The following is a 19,675-nucleotide window of genomic DNA, read 5'->3' as shown; positions in this document are numbered from 1 at the left end:
TGTTCCACACCCCGGGGCTGCGTGTGTGTGTCTGTGTGTGTCTGTGTGTCTGTGTGTGCTCACACGTGCCAGAAATGTGTGAGTTTCAGGTGTCTGAGAGTGCATGGCCCTGACGGGGCGGCCGCACGCACGTGGTGCCGGCAGCGCTACCCGGCCATGTGGGATGTGCGGGATCGCTGCTGTGCGAGCGCGGCACACGCGGGGATGGATGTGGGTGAGCACACGCTGGAGCGCTGCGTGGATGGAAAAGCGCACGGGGGGTGCCGAGTGCTGCAGACACAAGCAGCAGCGCCTGCCAGCTCCGCGTCAGTTCACACAGCGCGGTGCCGTGTGTCGCTCTCTGCGCGCTGTGACAGTCCCCGCGCGTGTGGCGCTGTGTCCGAGCGAGCGCCCCGCAGGCTGCGCGATGCCGGGAGCGCACGGACGGACACACACGGTGCTGTCTGTCCCTGGGGCAGCTGCGACACACGCCCAGCGCGGGCAGCATCACTCCCCGCACGGGATGTGCGGCCGCGACAGCCAGGGGCACCCCCGTACCTGCCGAAGTGTCCCAGCGAGTCGAAGAGCCGCTCGGAGCTGAGAGCCATGGCGGGGCGGCTGCGAGCCGGGAGCCTCGGCGCCGCTGTCCCGGCCGTGCGGGGAACAGGCACTGTCCCGTCCCGTCCCGTCCCGCCCGCCCCCGGCCCCGGGCCCCGCCCGCCGCCAGCAGAATGGGCGGACGGGAGGGAATGATGGGCGGGAATAACGGGAGCGCGCCGCGCCCCCCGCTCCCCGCGGGAACCGGGACCCGGAGCCGGGAGCCGGAGCCGGGAGCAGGACTGGGACCCGGAGCCGGCAGCGGGAGCCGGGAGCTGCCTCGGCGGCCCTGCCCCCCCGGGCCGGCTCCGCTCCAGTCCCAGCCCCCATAGCTTTGGATCCCGGGCTCCCGGTTCAGCCTCCCGCACTGACCGAGCGCCTCAGCCCGCTCTTGTATTTAATGCAAAACGAAATTAAAGGAGGCAGTTATGTGCTTACATCCTCCTGTTACAATCCAATAATCCAATATATTTAGGCTGTAGTGTATTTCACGTGGACGTTTTGAATTAAAGGAGGGTAAAACTATTTTTATTTCACAGAGCAATATCTGAATCATTTTTAGTAGCCTTACAGTCTGCACTGCTATTTGGATACATCACCTTCCTCCCCTGCCCCCAAAGTTTTAAATCAATGTAAAATAGAATTATCATTTAATAAAAGCAAAATATACAACATATCCCATATCTACTTGACTGTCATTAGTTCTCAAATTTGTAATGAAGCCTCAATCACATTTGGACTTAGTTTTCTGCCTTGCCCTTAGTAGGCCAAGATAATCACTTTGAATTTGTTTAAGGATCAGCAAAGTGAGTTGCAACAGAAGACCTTTGTAATTAGCTTAGCAGAGGGTTTTGTTGGAACAGATACACTTTAACAGCACAGTCACTCTGGGCTCTGATAATTAGGCCAAATACAGGGGAAAAAAATCCTAAAACTATTGCAGGTGCAGCTCTCATATTTAAGGCTTTTCTTCCCTAGAGAACTTCATTTCCCTGCTCAGATAGATAGAAGTTGCAAGATTTCCCTGCTCAGAGAAAGGCAGTGGACCAGATGCCCTCCAAAGTCCCCTTCCAACCTAAGCTGTTTTATGACTCTGTGATGAAAGACACATTTTCCAGCAGATTGCACGATCTCTTTCTGGGCTGCTCTATTGAAAAAACATAGAAGACCGAAACCAAATCAAAACAAATGGGCAAAAAAACCCAAGTAAATTCAACCTTATTACTTGTGTACTTAATTTTTTAGGAAGCACAGGAAAAGCTGAGAGGTAAATCCCTGTTAAATCCCAGGAAGTCAGCCTTCTGTCTCCAAGACCTTGTGCTGTCACAGCGAGGTCCTGCTGCCTTGCAGGGAAATGTGCCTTTAAGAGGCTCTGGCACCAAGCAAGCACCACAACTGCTCCTCTGCACAGAGCAGATGTTGGGGCTTCAGGGTGACAATCTGTTCCAATAGACCTGGAAAAAGCAGATGTTTGTCAGGCTCTTTGGCTCTGAGTGACTCCTGACCACACCAGCAAAATGAGAAAATAGCAAGTTACACAACCAGGAACCTGAATAATGAGTTCAGCAGAGGATTGGTCCTTGCAGCTGGTGAGCTGTGAGACTGCTCACCTCATCCACCAGCTCTGAAGGCTTTGCTGCTTCTGACAAAGCTCCCCATGTGTCTCTGTGCATCTGCAAAGGACATTTTTAACACTGAGTCCAGACTTTGTTGCAGTTCCTTTCTTAGGATACGTAAGCCAGAAAGCCCAAGGATAGATCTGTTTTCTTTCAGTATGAATTTTTGAATTGCTTCAGTTTTACCTTAAAAATACCAGCATTAAATTTAATCATCCTGGGGTTTTGGGGGCTTTTTTTTTTGGTTTTTTTTTCCTGCAGAATGTTTTTCAGGTTTAAAATGGTATGTGCTTGAATGCAGCACAGGTACTTTAACAAGGAGTTTCTTTCTTCAAAGAGCCACACTAGCCAAATAATTATTTGCATAAACAAACACCAATGAATAGTAAACATTCTGATTAAATATTTCATTGCTGGTCATGTGCCTGGTTTTAGTGTCCTGCTTCCTACAAGTAAATTAATCAAGTTTTCAGTAGCTGTATGGTGGGTAGGGAATATCTAATGTAAAAGTTGAGCATGAGAGAAAACCTAATCCCTTTCAGCACCATTTTTAAGCCCAAAAAATCCATAGTTTTTTTCTCTTTGCAATCACTTGTAGGCATTCTTGTACACATTTCTATGCTTGTCTCTGATAATATCATGACTTTACTGCCCATAGCAATGAAATTTTCATGCAGTCCTGTTAAATTTAATATCAAACTCCCACATGCCTGCATTTCTAAGGGTTATTAATGTAATATCTTTAATGTCTGCTCTCTTAAACTTGTGGTGCTCAGAGATTTGCCTTGTTTCTTTCAAGCCTGTGTAGATGCACAACATGGTTTGAGCTTGCCTTTTCTCCTATCCTGTTATGCCAGTCCTACATGAGGCAGTAACTGTGCATTTAGTCCCCATCATTCCTGACTGGGATGTTTTTCACCAGGCACCTGGAGACAGTCATAGCACTGTTCTCACACAATACACAGCTCTCTTCCCAAAGGATTGTGCTCCACGATAAACTCTTGTGCAACAGAAAATACATCAAAGAAGGCATGATAGAGTTCTGTAATTAAAATGTGTCAAGGTGAGGCCATCCACATCTAAACTCTACTTACTGAAGAATTTTAGGGATTTTATTAAGGATTTAAGAAACTGAAGCAAGGCTGTGATCTCTTTCCTGTAATGTCTTCAGGTGGGAGCATCAAGGGTGTTCACAACAGACAAACACTCTTCAGGGTATTCCAGAAGTTTAAAACGTTGGGTTTTTAATCCTGCAAGGGGAATGTGCAATGGTTCATCACAAGAAAATTTGAGTCAACCTCATTTCTGGCACTCACAAGCAGGCTGTTGTTCAGAGACATCTGATACTGCACAGTCCTTGAGGAAGGAGTGAACTTTACAATGTGTAACAGGAGATGAGACAGCTTACAAAATTATCTCGTTCAGTCTGACATTCCCACTAGGAAAAATCCAGCACCTACTGGTGAGGGCTGTTCACGGCCTCCCCTTATTTAAGTCAAGTAAGAGTGTCACCAATACATGGGAGATGTTAGAGGGACGTACCTGTGGCGTGGTTCTAACACACCCATGTGTGTACACAGAGCTTCCCATTGCAGCTGAACCCAAAACACCAAAGTGGTGGGGATGGCAGATAACTGGTGGTGTTGCCAACACAGTTCCATGGACACAGATAATGACTTCTTAAACAAAGCCAATTCCTGACCCATGTGTTTCCCCACTTCCAATGGCAAGGTTTGTAGACCAGAGATGAGGAACAGTGCAGGAACTGCAAGAAACACAGTTGATCTACCCACTGCCTACTCCCCCCAGGCTTTCAGGCAGACTCATCCATGAGCGCTCTCTTGACATCTGCTTTTATCACACTGGTGAAAAAAACCCTTACTGAAATCAACCACAACACATCTTGAATGCAACCTCTCACTTCCTGTTTTGAAGTTAGAAATTTCCGGTCCCTTGCAGGAAAAAACCTTCAGGACCCATGGCAAATGTATTTATCAATGAAAACACAGCTTCCAGAGAGTAAGCCCAAAACAAGCTTTACTTGCATAAATGTGTGTCAGCCATTGAATTCTGGTGTTGAAAACCACTTGCAGAAATCTTGTCTTTACAAAAGGTTAGGCAGTGGTGCAGAAGTTATTTTTATCTGCTAGAAAGTAAACTAAGGCGCTATAAGTCATTTACTTTGGCAGTTTGGAAGTCTTGCAATGACACTGCAGCAGCTTGTTCATCATTTTACATTTAACAGACTTACAAACATGGTCAGCAGTGTAGCAAGCAGGCTGATAAAGCAGATTAGCACAGGTACCCAGCTAAGCAAAAACTTTCAAGATTCTTCTGAGCTACAAGGAGGGAAATCTGCAATTCCCTGATTTCTCAGGGGTCCAAGCACTGTCTCATAAGTCTGGAAGAACCAGAGCTGTAGCAAGGTTGATGGGAGAGTGGTTTGTTGGCAGCTGCTGCAAATATGCTCAATATACCTTGTTTTGCTCCCTGCTGCTGCTCAGAGCAGGCCAGGCAGGCACGAGGCAGTGGCAGCAGCCCAAAGGCATTCACTATGGCTTTGGCTATATTTTTTCTTCCACTGTGTCCTGGACAGAACTCTGGAATAATCATGAGAGGGTCCCTTAGAGAACTCACTCAGGATTTGCATTCAGTGCAATAAAGGCCCAGACAGGATTTTGAAAGCCCAGAGAGTGTCTGTCTCCTAGCTGTACTGTGGACACCCACCAGGATACATCCAACCACGGTCCTTCAGTGTGCGCCACTTCAGTTTCACATTTCACAAAGCTCTCCCTCCAGACTGTGGTTTTGTATTTAGTTACTGCAGCCATACAGATGTTGAATGGATATGAACAGAGTGTTTCATCACGGAAACTTTCTTTACTGGTGCAATATGAATAAACACCTCCCTTGAATAATCTTAAAATCATACAGAAATTCAGAAAAGCAAGTTGAATGTTCAGGAAAACAATGAAATCTTTACAGGTCTTTACTCCATCTCAAGTCTCTGGGGTAACAGAAGCCTGTTAGTCTATAAGGAAGATGGCAATGAGAATTTATCTGAATATTGTTTCGGTTTTGGACTACATCTTCAGGATATACACATGGAGTTTGGCTTTTAGGGAAAGTAGAAGCTAAACTCCATGATAACTTCACAACAGAGCTCTTCAGGAATGTCATATGAAAGAGAAATCGAGTAGGTAAAAAAATAAATTTTAGCAAAAGTTTAAAGTGAAATTCTGAAGAGGGTGCTGTAATTAAACAAAACATAGCACACTCAATATCCCACCTTTGATTTTTATTGAATTATTAGGAAAGAGGGCAGATCTGGATTAGGAATTAGGAAGAAATCCTTTCCTGTGAGGGTGGTGAGGCGCTGGCACAGGTTGCCCAGAGAAGCTGTGAATGTTCCATCCCTGGCAGTGTTCAAGAACAGGTTGGATGGGGCTCTGAGCAGCCTGGGACAGTGGAAGGTGTAGTGGAAGCGCTGTCCACAGCAGGAGGATTGGAACTGGATGGTCTTTAAGCTTCCTTCCAACCCAAACCATTCTATGATTCCATCAGTATTCCTGTGTTACCAGTGATCCCACACAGCCCCAGAGAGCACACCAGCACACACAGGCTCAGTGGCAAACATTCTCCCCGTTCTGTCTGCTCTAAGGCTTTCACCACAACTTCCTGGACACTGATGTGACCATAAAGTGACAATGTGGCCTTGTGAGCTCCCTAGAGACCTCCTAAAACAGCAGCACTGGCTGCTACAGCAGTGTTAGCAGGGCTACCAAATTATTCTTTGCCAGTCTGTATTTAGTTGGGGAACTGAGAAGCCTCTTTAGAATATGTACCCTTTAGAATACTCTGCATTTTATAGTGGTTGTATTTGGATCTTTAGTACCTTTCCTACCAAAATATATAGATAAGAAAATGCTTCAAAGAGGGTGAAGGGAACTCACAGTTCAATTTTGTAATCTTGTTAGAAGGAAAACAAGTGACTAGAATTTATGCTGCATTAGAACCCAAATAAGGAAAAAATACAATAACCAAACGGCTCTAAACACTAGCAGAAGCAAACTAGAAGCTGAAGGTTTAAGCCAGATTCACTAAACAAGAAAACAAGGTCCATGGCCATAGCAGGTATTGTAAATAATTGCTGAAACCATCAACCAAAGGAACTGATAGATTCTCCACTCCTTGAAATTTTCTAAACATCATCAAATTAGATGTTTTTCTCTTCAATGGATGGACATCTGTTTGCTATATAGAGATATTCTCATATACATAAATATTTATCAAATGAGTTATATAATAAACCAAGTTGAAAGTCTGTATCTTTCACTATGCAAATGATCAGACATGCAAGAAGTGCCTTCTAACTACTTACAAATATATTCAGTGAGAAAACTGATGAGGTGAAATTTTTGTAGCAGCTGCTTAGTAAAACCATGCTGGCAATTACTGAATTCCTTTCACTGCTGCCATGCCAATGCTTGGAGCTCTTTTTGAAAACTAGACTTTCTTTGGGACCTCAAGGAAAAGCATTGTGGCTCCTTAACAGTGCAGAAAAAACCAGCAGCACACCGTGTTAGCTCAAGCTCTTGAGCATGATTAACCAAGGACACAGAGCTGACAGAGTTAGGTGAAGTGACTGAGGATGATACCAGTACCAGGTGTCTGCTCTGTGCCCTCAGCAAATATATGGTCTGTGAAACAGCCTGGATGAGGTTCAGATTTCATATTATTTGTCCCTCTCTCTGTTGGCAGGAACATGGGCTGGAGCTGAGTGCCAGCAGTATCTTAAACCCCTGCATTTGGACTCCCAGATCCTGCCTGCTGGTGGGCTCAGCAAGGAGGAAGTGGCAGAAGAGATTTCAGAGCAGGGAGGACGCCAAGAACAAGCACCTCAGGGATCTGGAATGCATCCTGTGTGTACTGTACACTGCAAAATAACACCCTGGCTAATAAAGCAGACCATGTGTCAACAGGAGCTACTCGTTTTCTAATGCAATATGACTTTAACATATGGTAAAGAGTAATGAAGAGTAACTGAAATTTTTGAGAAAAAATTAATTCCTTAGAGCAAGAAAAGTACCAAAAACAAGAGACACATTTTGTGTGTGTCTCACAAAAATCAGATGGAGACTATATATGGACATGCAGCCAGATGTTGTCAGATACTGTCACCAAAAATTCTACTTTGAAGTCAAAAATTTTAGACAACTTTATCAACAGATTAAAAAACTATTGCCACACACAATTATAGAAGCACAATTATTTTGCATACCATTTAGGGACACAAAATGCCATGGGTGAATTTGCATTCACTGGGCTGCTCGCATTTAGGCTATGAAGAGTCAAAGAAAAAGGAGGCTGACTTTCCAAAGACACATGCAAGCATACCTCACTCAGAAAACCCAATCTCAGGCTGATGTTGGCAACATAAACACTTTAAAGATTTGAATATTGCTGCAAAGCTGAGCCAGGTGAAATCCACAAATGGCTAGAAAGCAAATCTAAACTCTGATTTTACAACCTTGATGAATCCTGTGCCAAGTCTTGTGGCCACATCCACTGTTTTTTAAGAGAGATGGAGAAGCCACTCTCATGGAGCAATACACAACATGGGTTTTTCCATGCAAAAGTAGAACAAGGGAAACAGAAGTAGGTGAAGATAATGCCAAAGCCAAGCAGCACAGATGGATAACACTGCAGCAAGGACCTTCCAGGAGAAGCCCTACCAAGAGATGGTCTTGTCTGTCCTTGAAGGCACACCACCACTCCTGGACAACAGAGGCAAGAAAAATGACATGGTTTGTAAATTCATTTGAGCAAATTTTGGCCATTATGCACTTAACTGTAACTGATTTCCTGTACAAGGCAATTCATATCTGGGTAGAGAATCCCACAACAGATGTCATTTCACACTCTGTAGCACACACACCCTGCTCCAAAAAGCCTTTGCACTTCCTGTGCCTCCCCTCACTTAAAGGAGCTACCAACAACCACTGCTAGTTTAACCTGATACAGCTGAAGCTGTCCTTCCTTTTCAGTTCTGGAACTGGCATGTGTGACTGGTCCAGATTTGCAGGGTCCTGTGTTCTTTAGACAAATATGAAAGTACAAATGAACTTTGGTGACATGCTAGAGAAGCCAATATCTTACCCAAGGCATCTCAGCTGCTTTCACTTTGCTACACTCAGCTCTTCAGTCTCACAGTGAAAATTACCTGGACTGCAACAATTTTTTTTTTTCCAGTTACTTTAGTCCCAGCTGACCCAGTTTATTCCTTTACTGGGTTTCTGATGCCTGCTATATGCTGTAAGACCACAGTGAGGCAGGTATGCTCAGCAATTCCTGCCAAGCCTTTGGGATTAACAGTTTGTTTAGTATTCCTCCTACACCCTGTCACGCTGGCTTGGGTGAGATTTCAGGCAGAAAGCAGTGATTATTCAGGATGCTGCTTGCTCCTGTTCCTTTTGAATTTGTTTGGCTGCCTCGAGAAGGACTGAACCAAGACTGCACCGGCTCAAGGACTTCCAGTCCTCTCAAGACAATTATTTTAAGGTACTAAATATTGTTTCTGTTCAAAACAAATCACAGAGGATACACTGTGATGTGACAATAATGACCTTTGGAAAACTCAGCTGAGTTTTCCAAAGGGCATTATTGAAAATGCACTTGATTTTAATATCAAATCAAACCACTCAGTGTTTTGACGGCTCAAAACTCAGCAACTCAGGAAACTAAAGGAGTGATTTTGTGTGCTTACTATACATCATTTGCTTCTCTAAGACTCCCCAATATACAAACAAAAATGATCCCAGGACAGTTACTCCTAACATAAACTTGGCTAGATGGAAAAATTGGGTCCACCATCCTACAACACTACTTCAATTCAGATGGAAAAAACAGGCAAAGAGTTGTGAAATGAAAGAAGTAAAATAGTGAGGTTCTGCATTTTCTTCCATTTGTTTGAGAGACATCAAGCCATGATTAATTTGAAGCATAAATGAAGAAGATAGAGGGGACCAAAAAAAAAAAAAAAAAAGGAAAATTTGTGGCTTTGGATGTGTTACCAAAGTTCTTGTTCCAGCAAGCTGGATCTCTTCCTTGGCAAAGAAAAATGAGCTTTTTTTTTCATTAGAATTTGCCAATTCAGTGATGTTGAAATATCTTGTGGAAAGGCTATGACTTTGGCAAAGTTTCAGAGGAGCCCACACTTGTCCTAAGCAGTCGCTCAGCACCATTCCCTGGCTGCCCAGAACTCATCAACCAGCAACACAAGTTGCTCTATTTTCAACTTCTCAGGAGCCCACAGGCCCACCATTTCCAGGGTGTGAGACTTGCTGCTTTCTCCACTGCCAAGGTTGCTAGTCCCTTCCACAGAAAATCTGACATATTGGAGTTTTGCAGCTCAGTTGAACAAGACCAAAATTTTCAGATGCCTTGTGACAGTGTCAGGGGAGGCTCCCAGCCTGACAAACTCCTGATCCAGCAGTTGCTCCACTGGCAACAGGCACAGGAGTGAGCAACAGGCATTGCTGTGCAGGGATGTGGGCTGTGATTGCTGTGGCACATTGCAAGTGCCAAGAATGGTAGATTGGAGAGAAACAGCAGTGATGGATGGACAGAGAGGCTCTCCCTGAACAGTGTTTCCTTGAAATGCAGAGGTGTTTCTCACAGCTTTACTGTGGTTTTTGCAAATGGGGAGGGGAGATGATGGTGCTTAAAGAGAATTTATAATGTTCTCAGCAAGAAAAAGCATAAAACAACTATGGGGTGGCTCTTAATACCTCTTCTCTCTGACTGCCTTTTAACTGGCAATCAGAAGCAAAATCAAGATTTAGTGGACAATGATGGTATCTATCCAAGAAGTCCACATGATTCATCTGCTGGGTGCTGCTGGTAGTAGGAATTCCTTTAAGGAATATTCAACACAACAGGTCCAAGTAGCTTGGGAAGAAGAGACACATCTCCTGCGCACCTTTACTCACAAGAGACACAGAGGTATGCACAGACGGTTTCTATCCCACTGTCTCAGCAGAGACTGTGTCCATGCTAAACCCTGGATGCTGGCAGCAGCAGAAACACAAAACTCAGCCCCAGCTTCCAATCCCATCCAGAAAGCAGGGAATGAATGACCATGCAGGGAATAAAGCTGTGTACATCGTACTGTGACTTCCAGGGTGGTTGCCACCTCAACACTTTGCTCCCCGTGTGGACCAAAGGCATGGTTTTAACAGCAGAACAAGTCACTCGAGTATCTTGAGGAAACAGAGAAAGAGCTGCTGTTGCTGAAGGAGATCCCCTGTGAAATCCTTGGGTGTTTTCCTCTCAGTTTCCCAGCTGTCTTCTGATACCTCTTCACTCTGTTTTCTCCCATCATCTCCCTTTCTCCTCTGCTCCATCTCCCTCACATCCTGAAGGAGCTGGTGGGCACTGGCCAAAGACCAGCTAGGACTTGTGAGCAGCTCTCAGAGGAAGCTATCCCAGGTGGGAGATCCCCTGCATGCTGCTGGTGGTCAGCTCCATGGTCTCCACTCTCTGTCAGGTGCAGTTCAGAGCCACTGCCTGTACACCACCGCCTCTCACTGGCTGCCATGGATGGAGCTCCATGGCTATGAGCAAAGATCCTGTTCCTAGCAGTGTTCCCTCTGTGCTCACGCATGCCCTCACCTGCATGGGCTGTGGGCCCTCATGCCTCTGCTGAGGAGCACAAACCAAGCCATGGCTGTGCTCTGCTCCGCTATTCAGGCAATGACAGCAGCAAGGCTGTGAGCTGTGGAACACCCCCCTGACAGCAGGAGATGACTCCCACCTCCTCCCCTGGGTCATCACAGCTTGCAACATGCCTGGATGACCTCAACAACCTGTCAACACATTTGAATCAGAGCAGCAAATAGCATGTTCCTGCCTTCACACACCCCTGCTCTGGGTTCATGGGTTACTTTGCTGCAAAGAGCATAGCAAAACCAGGATCCTTTCTACTCTTGAGACCTGGCTTTGACAGCCTGGAAGATGTCCAGCAGGCTGGAGCCCTTCACAGCCCAGGAACTTGAGCCCACATCCTGTGGGGCCTGGCTCTCTCCTGGGGCATCCTGGCTCATGGGCTCACCCTCAGTTCTCATTTCCAGGCAGTGAAGCCACGACTGCTTCAGCCCATCATGTGCCACACAAACCCAGGGAAAACAGTACCACGAGCACCAACCTTTCCTGCACACAGGACCAATACTGGCACTGCCACAGCAAGGGGAAATGAGGGATTACCTGCCAGGCTTCAGCTGCTCTAACACAACCAAGGAGGCTGTGACCACCTTCCCTGTCCTTGGAGCAGGAATCTCTGCATCATCTCACATCTGTACCTGGCAAAAGCACCATTGCCTTCTAAAGTCTTCTGCCGTGATGCTCCCAGCCGCCGGTAGATGGTGATGCTTTATCTCCATCCAACATGCGTGCACTGCAGTGAGGGAGGCAGCACCACAGCCGCTTTGAGAAGAGATTAAAAATAAAAATAAATGCAAAAGTCAGGCTACAGACAACCTCCTGCTTGTGCAGATGCTGATCTTTACAGTCCATCTAATATCCCAAACCTCACTTGGGAACCCTGGCTGGATTTACAGAGCTGAAAACACGGCAAGTTCAGCTATATCACTCGCTTCCTAGTGTGATCCTTTGTATGCACCTGAGTGGGCACATGAGAGGAGCACTGAAGGCAGAGCTCTTCATCGAATCTGCATGGTCTGGGCACCAGTGAGATGAAGAAAATGTATTTATCTCTGAGAATGCAAATAACATCCTCCTCATCTCTTACAAAGCAGAATCCTGGAGGTGTTTAGTAATCACTTTCTCTCGAAAAGCTCCCTTTATTAACAGAGTTCTCTTCCCACTGGTGATGAAAAATAGTATAAATCACTGATCTGCAGAGTCCTCTGTGGAAAATCTGCTCTCATGCTTCCACTTCTTTAAAATTGCCTTTAGAGCCACATTTGTGCAAGAACTGACTGACCATAAAGAAAAAATAGAACAGATCTGGCTGAAGGCTGCTTGAAATTGAAACAGCAATATTTTTGTCATTCCTCATTCATTCACATATCATTTACTTTGGGGCAAGACTGATGTGGTTGTGAGGGATGTGGTCCTAAGCACAGGCAAAGGGTGGCAGGATAAGAAAGCCCTGCCTAACACAGAGCTGCATGGCCAGCCTGACGCCTCACAGGCACTCTAGGAACACCTGACAAAATATGGACCACAGCAGATCCTTCCCTTTTATTGCTCCAATTACAGGCCTGATCTTCCTTTCTCAGAAGCTATGTGGGTTACATAGGTGATCATTTTGACTGTCCCAAAACCATTGCTAAAACACTCTCACCCATTTAGCTGGGAGCCGTTTTTTGGGTGTTTCCATCTCCACTGCCAGAATAAATTACTTTGCAGTCTCATCAGCTCATCCTTGTTCAGCCTGGATCCACTCCATAGGTGTTTCAGGTTGTGGCTTCAGTGCCACCAGGCTGCACATAATTCCACAGCTTGGGAATTGTCTGGCTCATGGCCAATGAAGGGCAACAGCAGACACCACACCTCTGGACACCTCACAGTAGAGAGGACAGGGTGCAACTCAAACTAAAGAGGCTGGGCTTGGTTCGGTAGTTTGCATGAAGCTTTAAGATTCTACAGGATCCAGAATGGATCAGGCTGGACTACAGAAGGTCCAAGCCTCCTGCCCAAGCAAGGTCATCCAAGAGCACAAGGCACAGGACTGTGTCCAGGCAGTTCTTGAATATCTCCCATGAGGGAGACTCCACAACCTCTCCGGGCAGCCTCTTCCAGTATCTGGTCACCCATTCAGTAAAGAAGTTCAGACTCATGTTCAGGTGGAACTTCCAGTGCATCAGTTTCTGTCCATTGCCTCTTGTCCTATTGCTTGGCACCATCAGGAAGAGCCTGGCTTCATCTTCTTGGCATCCTCCTGCAGATACTGATGGACATTGATAAGGTCCTCTCTCAGTTATTTCTTCTCAAGGTTGACAGGCCCAGCTCCCTCAGCCTTTCCTTGTAACAGAGATGCTCCAGAGCCCATATCATTCTTGTTACCTTCCACTGGACCCACTCCAGGAGCTCCATACCTCTCTTGTCCTGAGGAGCCCAGAAACAGACGCAGCACTCCAGATGTGGCCTCTGTAGGGCTGAGCAGAGGGGCAGGATCTCCTCCCTCAACCTGCTGGCAATGCTTTTCCTAATGTACCCCAGGATGCCATTGGCCTTCTTGGCCACAAGGACACCCTGCTGGCTCATGAGCAGCTTGTTGTCCATCAGGATCCCCAGGTCCTTCTCCTCAGAGCTGCTTTCCAGCAGGTCAGCCCCAGCCTGTACTGGAGCATGGCGTTATTCCTCCCCAGGTCCAGGACCCCGCAATTGTCTTTGTTGAACTTTTCACAGTTCTTTGCTCATCTCTCCAGCCTGTTGAGGTCCTGCTGAAGGGCTGCCCAGCACTCTGGAATATTGGCCATTCCAGGATTGTGTCTTCAGAGAACATGCTGAGGAGGCATCTCCCTGTCATCCAAGCAGTGGGTGAATTAGTTAAACAATATTGGGCCCAGTATTGATCCTTGGGGGCACCACCAGTGACAGGCTTCCCACCAGACCCCGTGCCACTGATCACAGCCCTCTGGGATCTGCTGTTCAGCTAGCTCTCAATCCTCCTCACTGTCCACTCATCCAGGCCACACTTCCTGAGTTTGCCTATGTGGATGTTGTGAGGGACAGCATCAAACAATCCTTGCTGAAGCTGAGGTAGACCATATTCACGGCTCTGCCCTCATCTATCCAGGTAGCTGTCACATCACAAAAGGCATTCAAGTTGTTCAAGCAGGATTTACCTTTAGTGAACCATGCTGACTCCTCCTGATGACCTTCATGTCATCCATATGGATAGAGGTGGCTTCCAGAATGAGACTCTCTGTCACCTTTCCAGGGATTGAGGTGAGCATGACAGGACTGTAGTCCCCTGGGTACTTGTTCTTGCCCTTTTTGAAGACCAGGAAGACATTTGCTTTCTCCTCAGGCTCCACTCTTGATTGCCACAGCCTTTCAGAGATGATCACAAATGGCCTCACTATGGTGGCCACCAGCTTTCTCAGCACTCATGGATGCATCCCATCAGGTCCCATGGACTTGTGGATGCCAAGTTTTCCTAGGTGTTCTCTAACCCAATCCTCCTTGACCAATGGAAAATCTTCCTTCCAACAGTCTTTGCCTTGGTCTCCTGGGTCAGAGATTCCTGAGGGATGCTCTTGTCAGTGAAAATTGAGGCACAGAAGGCATTCAGCAACTTCAGCTTTCCTCAAGTCCATGGCTGTAATCTTACTTGCTACCCTGCTTCCTCCTCACCCAATTCCAAACTCCAAAGTATGACCCAACAACATTGTGGGCAACTGCTGATATGAGCCCATAAGGTTATTATGAAATCAGGGATCTAAAATCAATCCATTTTGCAGTCCATGTAGCCCAGCAAAATGGGCAGAATCTGAGAAGAAACTGGCCTGAGTAAAATCACCTCCTCAGCTGGCTTCCAACTTCCCTTCTGCACAGTTAGCAGCATGTTTCTCCCTGCAAAGCACAATTTTCAAACAACTAATTTGGACTCAAAATATCTTTCCCTCTCCCTTTAGAGTTTGAGAAGACAGAAACACAAATTAAAGAGGAACTGTTCAGATTTAGCAAGAGGCTGTAAGCATTTCACCCAATGAAGAGAATAAACACCAGCCAATAATTTTAGAATCCCATAAAAAGAGGCAAAAGCCACCCAGGCAGACCTCAGAGAAAGACCTCCAAAATACATGTACAGAAATAGGAGATAAAACAACAAAGAGCAGTCAGCTCCCAGAGGCTCCTGGCCAGAGCAGTAAGGATGAGTTTGTGCTGGCCAGGCCAGGAAGGAGGGAAAAGAGCAGCTGGGGCTCTGAGGGTACCCTGGGAAGGAGCAATCCTGTCACCAGCCCCAGCCTGTGCATTTCTCACCTTCTGTGAAATGAAGCCCTAGTTTGAGCCTCTTCTGCATGTGTGGGGAATGGCTGACTGCAGCAGCTGGCAAATGGCTCTGGAGAGAGTAGTAAAAGGCATTGTTAAAATTAAAAAAAAAATTAAAAAGTGAGATCAACAGATACATTTGACAGAAAAGTCACATCAGAAGCAGGTTATGGGGAAATGCCTGTGGTGAAATTGCAGCTTTGGCTAAAGAGGCACCTGCTGTGCCCACAGCTAATTAATTGCAGGGCATCAGAGGCTGCCAGAAACTCCTCACAGTGGCTGTGGCACATGGCCATGTTATGAGATGAACCTTGCCTGTGAGCAACCACCCCTCAGAGCATCCCTCCAAGCAGCTTGCTGGGGAACAAAACCCCTTTAAGCCATCTGGTGGGATAAACACTCCCTGTTAGCTTGGATCCTGCAGTTCTGGGACAGGTGGAGGTTCAACAGCCTGTGCTCAGGAGTCTTCAAACCTTCATGACCTTGAGCTGGTGGCCCTGCGTCAGCCACAGGAGGAGCTGCTCATAGGAGATGTTTTCCATGTAAAGGTTCCACAAGGTTTTCATATTTTCTGCACCTCTCCTTTACAAGATTTTGTCGTAGAGCTGGGCCAGCCAGGAGCTGTGGCAGCATCTCCTCCCAGCTCTGTACAAGGCTGTAAAGGAGAAATGTGAGTCCCCAGACCAGGCACCTAGACCAGCAGCATCCCCTTCCCTGGAGGCACAGAGAGGTTGCACCTGCCAGGCAACAGCTCCTGCCTTCCCTTCATGCTGCCTCCCAGCCTGCCATCAGTGGTGGCTCTGTCCACCCTTTTTCCCATCGCCCAGGCCAGGTTCCATCCCCCCATCCCATGAGAGAGCTGCAGGGATTCCACTGCCAGCAGCTCCATCCTTGTTTATCCCACTCTGCATCCCACAGGCACCATGTCCTCACTGTCCCTGCCCAGATGGGACCAGCGGTGTGCAAGGGGTAGAAAGCCTGGGCCAGCACTGCTTGAGGATGCTCTGTCCCAGAGCAACATCAGAAGCAGCATCAGGCCTACAAATCCTTTGTCTTTCTCTCTCTCAGCACTAAAGTTTTTCCTTACTTCCATGCCACCCCTCTTATCTCTCAATTTTAGCCATGAGTGTCCTGTCCCCATTTGTAAAATATCCTCAGGAAGCTGTGTGCCACAAGAACAGCTTCCATTCTGAGCCCCTGCCACATTCCAGGGATGCAGACAGCCCTAACTCCGTGGCATTTCAGCATCAGATTTATTATTAATTATTGGTGTCATTATTACACAGCACCTAGGAGCCCTGGCCGCCTAGCAAAACCCTGCACTGAATATTAAAATGCTAATTTCCCTCCGAGATGAGAACTTGCTGGTGTCTCTCTGCTCATTTGTTTGCAAATGCTGTTTTCCTGTCGAGGCTGTATTCCCAGCAGGCATGGCAAGGAAATGTTTGCATAAACAGCCCCTGTTTAAGAAACCTTGTATCTCACACATTCCTGCATTACAGCCCTAATCGGGATTACTGTGACACCATAAGAAAAACGTTTCATTTTGTCTGAGGCCTTTTAAAGATTTGATGGGGCCTTCAGAGTGCCTCCGTGCAGCAGTGGCATGAGGACAGATTGTGGGAGATGCGATTTCCTCCTCCAGAGCATGATTTGGGTGGCTGTAAGGGGTTATATTTAGGCACAGCTCATTTCTGTGCCCCTGTGTGAGCCCCCAGATGGTGTGCTGGTGTGTGACTGCTGCAGCTGTCCTGGCTTTGCCCTGGTGTCGGGTTCTGCTTGCGGAGCGGGTGGCAGTGCTGGCTCTTGGCAGCCCTGGCTGTCCTGGGCCAGGTGCCAGCACCCATCGAGCCCTCAGGAACCCTACACTGCTGCCAAAGGGCTCAGGCTGACACCCTGCTGGCACAGCACAGAAACCCCCCTATTTTGGATTAGTAGGGTATGGCTAAAACACTAAGGACAGCTTGGTGGTGAGGGGCCTTAGGGAAAAGCAGAGTAAAAGGCTGCAGCTCTGCAAGTGGAGCAAGAAATGCTGCTACTCCTTTCCCACCCTGTACTGAGTTTCCTCAGAGAGCTGCATGTGAGGGGCCAATCTCCTGAGCATCACCTTCCATTCTCACTGAGGAAGTATCTCTTGAAAGCACCTGAATTCCCTTCTCCTCAGCTGAATGTTTTCCAGCAGTTGGTGCAGCACGGGAATTCATGCTACATTTTAAGGTAACTAAGTCAGCATTCAGTTATATGGCAGAGGGAGCTACAGAATTTGGCAACACCAAATGCAAGTACAGCTGAATACAGCTCAGCTTAAAACAAACAAACCAATGAAACCGGGATCTCTCCCTGCAGGTATTTTTTGTGAGAGCCTGCCACTATTATCCCTCTGCCATTGAGCAAGCCTGGCAGCCTTATCTCAGGTTGTGCAATACCCTGAATATTTAGATCTCTTTCAACAGCTCCATATTGGGGGAACACAGACACACAGCCAGAAAGCAGCTTAGAGAGCAAGATGGACAGTTTGTATAGCCTTGCAGTGACAGTCACACACATGCACAGCGCCTGCCATTTCATTAACCTTCTTTTTATAATCATGGTACCCATCCCATTTACAAATACCTGCCTTATATTTAGGGCCATGTGTCTGCCTTCAGGTGCTGATACAAAGTGATTGCAGTGGGGTTTGCTGCTCCTAAACAGGATTTCTACACAACCAGTAATAATCCCCTCCCCAGGTTAGGGATGCAATCATCTTTGCAAGTGTTATTACAAAAAAGGCATAGCTAGCACACCTGAGTGAGACAAGAGAGTGAAACAGAGTGGGAAAATTTTGTGGGTAAAAAAATATCAAAGCTAAGATGTAGCAAAAATCATTGCAGGTATTGACTCCTGTAACTCTCAAGGCTAAAAGAAGTCACTGTCACAGGAGCCAGAGGTGATTCCTGATGATGCCTGTGTCCTGGCACCAGAACTGCTCCCAGCTTCATTTCTGAACTGCCCTCACATAGCTTTAATTCATGAATGTTCAAAATGTACAAAAGGGTCTGAGCAGACTTACTGCCTGGTTTTGCACAGATGGATGTGCTGGAATGCCACAATTTCCCAGAAAAAACTGCCCAAAATCTCTGTCTCACACAACTGCCCCTGCTCACAACGAGGGTCTGACACTACTCCAGCCTGCCCAGCCACAAAACTCAGCCCAATCTACTCCTAATGGATACAAAAAGAAAATGAGTAGGGAAATAAACAAAAGAACCATGCTCAGGATGGGCAATGCAGAGCAGTTTATTCCAGCCCAGCTATTCACAGAGGGGAAGGAAGGGCAGAGAGAAGGCAGGCTGAGGCATCAGCACAAAGAGCCCCCATGGGCAGGTCCTTGCTCTCCTGCAGAAGCCATCACAGGCTGCCTGGGCTGCCTGGTGTCCTCATTGCCTGTGGGATTCCCTGTCTGCAGCCAAGGGCAGGGAGCAGAGGAGCAAAGCTGGCAGGGAGCTCAGAGCAGGGATCAGCTGCAGCAGCCCTTGGCATGAGGGCCAATCTGCTGCTCCTGCTGATGGTGCTAATGGTGCTTGACCCAGCAGGCTGGGCCCTCACCGTGCCTCTGCTCTGCACACTAACTCAGCCTCCAGCATTATCTGACAGCTCAGACATGAAGAAGGCAAAATGCATGTAGAGTAATCTGGAAAACAGGTTCCCTGTGCAAACAGCAAGGCTCAGGCAAAACAGTGCTTATCTCCACGGCAGAGATAGGGGAGGGGAGGCACTTGCTGTAAATCACAGTGTTGCCCTTTCTGCCCCAGGAGCATGTACACATCCTCTTTGCCTGCTTGCCTGGGCCCCAGACCACAGGAGCATTCTGGTATGTGAATAGATCCAGGCACTGCTACTCAGAGGCACAGAACTCCCAGCTGGCCACTCTGAACTCACCAACATCTGCCCCATTGTGTAGCTGCAGTGCCCAGCTGCCTGCTCCCCCTTGCCCACACAGACCCCGCTGCTCCGCCTGCCCCAGCTGGGCACTTCAGCAGCTCCTCCAAGGGATCACCCTTGGCTGTGGTGCTGGTCCCAGCCTGGCCAGGTCCTGCTTCTCTTGTTGTCTTGCCCTGCTGACCCCACGTCCAATACTCCCCTGTGGCATCATCCTCATCTCATCCTCCTGTGGGCCTGAAGGAAAGGCCCTGGTGATGCCTGCTTTGGAAAGAGAGTGCCACAGCCCTGAATCCAGCCCAGCTCAGGGCTACAAAACTGCAGAGAACAGGCTGAGTCTGGGATGGGGGTCACTGCAGGCCCTGGTGGTGGTGGGCAGAAGCTGGCATCACACAGAGACAAGGTGCTGGCATCAGGATGTATGTGAATGCCAGGCAATAGCAGATCAGGAATTTCAGGCCTCCTTTTTAAAGGTCTCACACCTCTGGAACCTGTCCACACCAATGGGGTTATGAAACTGTATTGGACAATAATGCAGT

The 19,675-nt window shown here is 47.4% G+C and overlaps 1 protein-coding gene across 1 annotated transcript in view; it reads right to left on the bottom strand.

Annotated features, from left to right (window-relative positions):
* The window catches only part of SLC22A16 (solute carrier family 22 member 16), a 35,674-nt gene extending 34,952 nt beyond the window's left edge, over nucleotides 1-722 (bottom strand). Inside the window, exon 1 of the mRNA XM_005485056.4 lies at nucleotides 538-722. Coding sequence (XP_005485113.1) covers nucleotides 538-587 — 50 coding nt within the window. The 5' untranslated portion in view covers nucleotides 588-722. The remainder of the gene's footprint in view (nucleotides 1-537) is intronic.
* Between the last annotated feature and the right edge of the window lie 18,953 nt (nucleotides 723-19,675).

Source organism: Zonotrichia albicollis, chromosome 3 (assembly GCF_047830755.1).
Source record: "Zonotrichia albicollis isolate bZonAlb1 chromosome 3, bZonAlb1.hap1, whole genome shotgun sequence".
Lineage (NCBI taxonomy): Eukaryota > Metazoa > Chordata > Aves > Passeriformes > Passerellidae > Zonotrichia > Zonotrichia albicollis.
This window is presented reverse-complemented; position numbering and strand designations above follow the sequence as displayed.